The sequence below is a fragment of the Coregonus clupeaformis genome, chromosome 14 (assembly GCF_020615455.1).
Source record: "Coregonus clupeaformis isolate EN_2021a chromosome 14, ASM2061545v1, whole genome shotgun sequence".
Taxonomy (NCBI): domain Eukaryota; kingdom Metazoa; phylum Chordata; class Actinopteri; order Salmoniformes; family Salmonidae; genus Coregonus; species Coregonus clupeaformis.
This window is the reverse complement of record NC_059205.1, coordinates 15,653,759-15,661,205: the sequence shown is the minus strand read 5'-3', so window position 1 is coordinate 15,661,205 and position 7,447 is coordinate 15,653,759. Positions and strand designations below refer to the sequence as shown.

Genomic DNA, 7,447 nt, shown 5'->3' with positions numbered 1-7,447 from the left:
AGTGACAGCTTAGATTCACTATCAATCTGTTACTCCTTAAAAATGGTGAACATTTCACAGCATATATACTTACATTTTACATTTTAGTCATTTAGCAGACCCTTTTATCCAGAGCGACTTACAGTTAGTGAGTGCATACATTTTTCATACTTGTTATTTTTTATGATTTATATCAATATAATGTAATATATCAATATAATAATATCAGTATATTTATACCAATATCATATTTCACAATTAAAAAGCAGCACCTGAAGCCCTACACCTGCGCACTACACAAGCCTACACACTGATCTTATGTCAGTTTAGCATTTTTCCCCCACTAGTGAATTTTAAATAATTTTGGGTGGATAAACTGATTCCAGATCTGCGGCTAGGGAAAACGCCCATCAGCCCTGTTTCCTGGTGGACTGCCACGTAACAGCACAAGCGCTCAGCTGGCAGAGTGGGCGACGTGTACCCGGCAGGTAGCAATATTACCGGAGCAGGAAAATATCTCACAATAAATCCTAAATACGATATAAACTAGGGGTGTCATGGGGGGATTGCAGAGTGTCGAGATACCGGGAGGAGGATCCGAAGGCTACCATGTTCTTCGGGTAGCTATGTGTTTGGTTTTCTTTTTCATGTCCGCAATGAATGTTAGCTAGCAAGCATCCGCAGGAATGGTCCCTCAGCAGGACCTAATTGTGGTCTTACCGTCAGATAGAGGCCGGGGATCACATTCTGGCCTACATGTAGCTAATAGTAATAAGCAGTGTTAACGCTATTTCCCCCAGCATTTGCTACAGTGACATTTTGGAATTGTGCAAGTTAAACGTCTGAAAGGTATGTGTTTTATTGGTTGTATGCATTGTTTAGCAATCAAGGTTAGCTCTCAAAACAATCAGGCAGCTTACTTGCTAACATGAATGGGGTTTGAATAAGCTAGCCAGCTCAACGCTATCTAGCTGTCAAAACAATAACTTTTGTAGGTGCAGCCGCGTTGCTGACAGAATCCTCCGCATCACATTATCATGTTTCTTTCTACACATTTGTCTGACCACCTGAATGTCACATTGCGACCTAAATGTATAGACCTCCATGTTCAAACCTTCACATCAATATGTCGACGTGACAAGCATCTATTTGAACTTGAGATAGACAGACAAGTAGACAACCTTCGGGTATTACAGGTGTAGCTTGTAATAAATACCTGTTTCATTCTAAGGCTACTGCTAAAAGTTCGAAGATGATGTGACGCTCCCTAACCTCTGCCAAGAAGACTTTACCTCGGCTGGACCTCATGGCACAGGCAGTAGTGTGAATACCCTGCAACTGCTCCTTCCTTGTTCAAGCCTTGCTCCAGCTGCTCCCTTTCAATCTCAAAATACAGTTGTTACAAGGCATGATGTCTCTCTCTTCTCCCAAGGTTCAGGAGAACTCTCCAGGACACCGGGCAGGACTGGAGCCTTTCTTTGACTTCATCGTCTCCATCAACAATGAAAGACTGGTAAGCATAGACATGCTGTTGAATAAACATGTTCAACACACACTGACTATAGGCACATACACAAACCCCCACTGACGGTGAGGATGCTGGTGTAAAGTATATAGCTGAAATGCAGGGATGGGGGTGGGGGCCACAAAAAAAAAAAACGGAACTCATCATGAGGTGCCGCAGTGGCTCGTGTGTCTGTGTACCCTCATCCATACCCCCCCACCTTGCGAGCAACACATTTTGGCGGCCCCCTTGTGACAGCAAAGAGAAAAAAAGTACATTTTAAAGTTCATTTCCTGCAATTCTACACATTTTGTCAAGGGGCGGAGAGAAGATTTTGAAATTTCATAACTCATTTCCTGCAATTCTACATATTTTGCCATAGGGTGGAGGCAAATGTCAGCAGTTTTTAATATGATAACTGATGATCAATTGGCCCCACCCCGGTCGGTAATTCGACCATGCTTACTACAAGTTTAGATAGCTGGCCGCTAGACTAATTTACCAATAAAAAAAAAAAAATGTTTTTGACATGGACTGCTGATGCACAACCAAATTTCGAAATTGCACCTTGTGTATTGTATTATTCTAACTCTCAACAGTAAGTTGAGACCCTGACTGAGTCCCCCGTCCCCCCGCGGGCCTATAAAAGGGAAGGGGCCGCCAGTTGCTCATCCCTGCTCTAATGGATGTCTGTGCTACTCATTCTAATTCTATAATTTATCCTATCTCTGTTTCAGAACAAGGACAATGACACCCTGAAGGACCTACTGAAGGCCAGTGTGGAGAAGCCGGTCAGGATGCTGGTCTACTCCTCTAAGACCCTGGAGCTCAGGGAGTCCACCGTCACCCCTAGCAACCTCTGGGGCGGCCAGGGCCTACTGGGAGTCTCCATACGCTTCTGCAGCTTCGAGGGAGCCAATGAGAACATCTGGCACGTGCTGGTGAGTAGCCAGTAGCCGAAAGCTTTGCCCAATTTAGCTCACCCCTGTGTACCAGGCAGGTGTAACTCTTGGTATCAGGTGATTAACCAAGGTTCTCTCTCTTTCTCAGGAGGTGGAGCCGAACTCTCCGGCAGCCCTGGCTGGCTTGCGGCCTCACACTGATTACATCATAGGAGCCGACACCGTTATGAACGAGGTGTGTATAGTGACAAAACTACACCACGCATTCTACTCTAGGAGTAAAGACAGCGAGCGTCACAAACTAGCCAATAAGTATTTGGATATAAGTCATTGAAGTTGATCGCTATCTCTTCCTCCCTTCCACCTCTCAGTCGGAGGACCTGTTTTCTCTGATAGAGACCCATGAGGGGAAGGGGCTGAAGCTGTATGTCTATAACACAGACACAGACAACTGCAGAGAGGTGGTCATCACCCCCAACAGCGCCTGGGGAGGGGAGGGCAGGTAACCAACGTACAATACACAGCACACACACACACATCTCAGTCTGAATAGTGACATCATCTCCTGTTCCCCTGTTCCAGTCTGGGATGTGGGATAGGATACGGATACCTGCACAGAATTCCCACCCGACCATTTGAAGAGGGGAAGAAGATCAGTTTTCCAGATCATATTCCCAGTGGTGAGCCCATCAGCCCGCTCAAGGACGGATTCACTCAGGTTAGTATCAACCCAGAACTCGACCAAAACAGACCCCAGAATCAGAACAACTAGAACTGCCTGGACAATCAGTCACTTTATTTTTTTTTGCAATCCTTTTGCAATAACATCATATATTGGACCTAGAGGGCTGAAATGACCAGACCACTGTAGCTTTAGTCTCAGCCTCATAATACTATTCCATCGATTGAAGTATCCTCTACTTATTTGCATGTTTTCCCCACTCTTGGTTCAATGCTTCCCCTCCACCCCCTCATCAGGGAAGGTTATGAGCTATGAGAGGCTCATTATGTAAGATGACTGTCCCTCCCAGTACCGACAAGCATGTCAGAGAGGAAAGGTGTTTATTAGAATTAATAATTACTTGTTTAAATGCACTTGACCTTACCTGTTCATCAACTGCCCCTCTCTCATATTTCTCTATTCCGCCCTCATTCTCATCTCTCTTTTTTTTCTGTCTGTCTTATTTCTCTCCCCTGCTCAGGTTCAGCTGTCAGCTGTAACCCCACCGCCTGCCGTGCCTTCTGTCCCCACGGGGCTCGAGGATTCACTGTCCGGCCTGTCAATCAGCTCAGCCCCGCCCACTATCCCCAGCGAGTTTCGGACAGGTACCTCATCTCTCTGAATCTTTTGCTCTCTCACAACATAATATGGTATCAAAGTGTTATGAAATGGAATGTGGCACCAGGGTTAAACTAATCATTTTTCACATTGCTCCAGATGGCCTCCCTGCTCCTATCAAACTCCCATTGGAAATTAAGGATCTCAGTCAATGCTACGGATGGTCAAAAATATCCTCTCTCCCTATGCATTTTTGTGCTGACAGCCAGGGTTGAGGTCAATTCCATTTCAATTCAGAAAGTAAACCCAATTCTAATTCCCAATTTTCCCAATTGGAGTTTCAGTGTTCGGAATTCACTGGAATTTAAATGGAATTGACCCCAACCCTGCTGACGGCTCCTCTCGCTTTCTCTCGCTCTCTTTCTCTCCCTCTCTTTCCCAGGTCTCCCCACCGTTCCCCTGCTGCCCACCTCCATCAGCCCCTCCCTGAGCCCCCTAAACCCTGCCACCACGACCTTCAACCCCGCCACCACGCTACCAGGTCAGCACACGTTTCTCTTCAGAATTTTGTTTTATGATCAAATTGAAACTATCAAATCATACACTTTTCTACACTGACAAAATATATGTTTATTTGTGTGCTATTGTAGGTCTGATGCCTCTCCCGGGCAGCCTCTCCACACTTCCAAACCTCACCAACCTCAACCTCGGCGCACTACCAGGCCTCAGCGCTGTGTCGTTAGCAGGTATTAGTGGGCTACCGCCACCTGGAACAGCAGGTTTATACTACCAGCAGCTAATGTTAGCAGCTATTGTTAAGTGGGTTACCGCCCCCAGGGGTTAACATTATGTATTAGTGTACATATTCCTGTGTTCATTTATAGATCTCTCTCTTCTTCTCCCCCTTCCATTGCAGGTTTCCCTCCACTCGCCCCCCTCCCTCCTCTGAACCTGCCCGGTCTCGCCCCCCTCCTCCCCATGCCCGCCATGCTGCCCCAGCTACCCCTCCTGCCCCCAGGGGTAACATCTTTTCCCCCGGTCGACCTCTCCTCCCTCACCCTTCCAACAGTCACCCCAGCTCCAGAGAAGCAGACCCTCCCTGATGCCACATCTACTACCACAGTTCCCTCTACTGCCAAGGGCAGCAACAATATCACCGCCACAGAACTGCCCCCACGGGCGGAAACCGCCCCCACGGAATTACAGGCTTCCACGGAGATGACGACGTCGTCGTAACACAGGAAGAGTCTCAGACCCAGAACCAAACCTACCAGTTTCTCTCTCTGTCTCATTCTCTCTCTTTCTCCCTCTCATATTTATTTAGCCAGGAGGGACAGAAGCATATTTGTAGCAGTGAGGCTGGCGCACTCAGAAGGCAGTCAGTTGGAAATGTGGAGCAGAGGAATGAATGATGGATAGATGGGATGAAGGAGTGGCTAGAAGCAAGGTAGCCCTACAAGCCTGTCTGTCCCACACGGCCTCAGTTTCATACAAAATTCAAATTATCTTCTGTACATCAGCATTTTTATAACCTCCCAACCCTTTAGTAAACCCAGAAATCTCTTAGTTAGATATTCCTTCATATATTCATTTTTGTTACATTTATTTGTTTCTGTTAAAGGGGCAATCTGCAGTTATTACATCAATTTTTGGACTTATAAATTAATTATATGTACCCATTGATTCTTGAACCCCATTCTAACCCAATATATAAGCTTGTTTTATGCCAATGTTTGTAAACAAAGTATATATAAACAAACACTATAAAGCCTCAACCTGCTTAAAACGAACTATAATTTTGATATCATGGATGGTCAGTCCTTGCATTTCTCCAGTCCCATCCCTAAGCTTTTTACCGAAACCGGGGCAGGGAGTACGGTTTGTTTCGACTGTTGATTGCTGCTTTAAAGAATGAAATCTGCATTATTTTATGCCACATTTGTGTTCTGAAATCATTAGGCATGCATGTTTGTTTCTATGCACCGTTAGTTTAAACAGAACTCTAAACCCTTCAACGCTATGTGAGGGTGGTAATCACTAGATGGCTATGCCAGAGGTGACCAAAATGAAGATATAGTCAGAACTATGAACATTAACTATTTGTGGCTGGGGTAGGGTATGTGGTTAAAATCGTATGTTATGCGCTGAAGTACAATCGCAGAAAGAACAATGAGCCAGATGTTTCACCGGATGTATAAATCTGAAGCATCCAGTTGGCGTTTCCTCTCACCTCCAAATATGGTGATGAGAGGAAGCCCAGTGGCCAGCATTGGGAGAAGATGGGACAAGATGGATTTTGGCTGAAATTATGCTAATTTTGTCAGCGATTAAACGTTTGATCTCAATACAGTTTTCTGTTCCCAAAACTCGAATATGTTACGAACAGAGTGGACTAACTTTACCCTTTGCCAAAATTTCCAAAAATGGGAGTTCTTTAGGAGTGCAAGGAAGAATTGAGTTATTGCACACACGCAGTTCAGAGTAGACGTTCCCTAATGGTAATATGCAAACACATGCTAGAACAGGCCAATAGGATCTCGATAGCTCGTGCTTGGCTCTTCCCACCTCCTTTCTTGTTCGGCGCACTGATTGATTTGCTCCCGTTGGAAACGACAGGCTGTGGTCTATCTTGGGTTATAAAAATCTCTGGCATGACCAGATGGTGGGAAATGGAAGGCGCAGTGGGACTGTTCAACCATATAAGGGCGCTGTGTACCAACTTTATGTTAACATCCTGTATATACATACTCGAGCAATAAAGCCAATGAAATTTTATAGTACTTTTTATTTGTGTGTGTTTTTATATTTTTTGTAAAAAAACATTTTATAGAATAGCCTACTTTTTACGTTTTTGCCTTGCATGTTCCATTGTCTGCCTAAAATGTACCCTGAACAAAAATATAAATGCAACATGTAAAGTGTTGGTTCATGAGCTGAAGTAAAATAACCCAGAAATGTTCCATACACACAAAAAGCTTATTTCTCTAAAATGTTGTGCACAAAATTATTTACATCCCTGTTAGTGAGCATTTCTCTTTTGCCAAGATAATCCATCCACCTGACAGGTGTCACATATCAAGAAGCTGATTAAACAGCATGATCTCTACACAGGTGCACCTTGTGCTGGGGACAATAAAAGGCCACTAAAATGTGCAGTTTTGTCACACAACACAATGCCTTAGATGTCTTAAGTTTTGTGGGAGCATGCAATTGGCATGCTAACTGCAGGAATGTCCACCAGAGCTGTTGCCCGAGAATGTAATTTTAATTTCTCTACCATAAGCCACCTCTAACGTCGTTTTAGAGAATTTGGCACTACGTCCTAATGGCCTCACAACCACAGACCATGTGTAACCACACTAGCCCAGGGCCTCCACATCCGTCTTTTTATCCTGCGGGATCGTTTGAGACCAGCCACCCAGACAGCTGATGAAACTGACAACGAACACAATTACATTTTATCAATTGCAATTTGAATGCACAGAGATACCGTGACGAGATCCTGAGGCCCATTGTGCCATTCATCCGCCGCCATCACCTCATGTTTCAGCATGATAATGCGCAGCCCAATGTCGCAAAGATCTGTACACAATTCCTGGAAGCTGAAAATGTCCCAGTTCTTCCATGGCCTGCATACTCACCAGACATGTCACCCATTGAGCATGTTTGGGATGCTCTGGAATGACGTGTACGACAGTGTGTTACAGTTCCCATCAATATCCAGCAACTTTGCACAGCCATTGAAGAGGAGTGGGACAACATTCCACAATCAACAGCCTGATC

The 7,447-nt window shown here is 44.9% G+C and overlaps 1 protein-coding gene across 2 annotated transcripts; it reads left to right on the top strand.

Moving 5' to 3' along the window:
• Positions 1 to 398: 398 nt before the first annotated feature.
• LOC121581180 (Golgi reassembly-stacking protein 2) lies at positions 399 to 6,444 on the top strand. Of its 2 annotated transcripts, XR_006003172.2 has the most exons (11): positions 399 to 599; positions 1,412 to 1,492; positions 2,221 to 2,424; positions 2,534 to 2,620; positions 2,757 to 2,887; positions 2,968 to 3,103; positions 3,588 to 3,711; positions 4,107 to 4,205; positions 4,315 to 4,410; positions 4,581 to 5,694; positions 5,736 to 6,444. XR_006003172.2 is itself a non-coding variant. In XM_041896614.2 (10 exons), the coding sequence occupies exons 1-10, from the start codon at positions 537 to 539 to the stop codon at positions 4,898 to 4,900; spliced, it is 1,341 nt and encodes a 446-aa protein (XP_041752548.2). In that variant the 5' UTR covers positions 399 to 536; the 3' UTR covers positions 4,901 to 6,444. The 2 variants fall into 2 exon arrangements, 1 of the variants encoding a protein (XP_041752548.2); XM_041896614.2 differs by having other exon boundaries at positions 4,581 to 6,444.
• Positions 6,445 to 7,447: the final 1,003 nt, after the last annotated feature.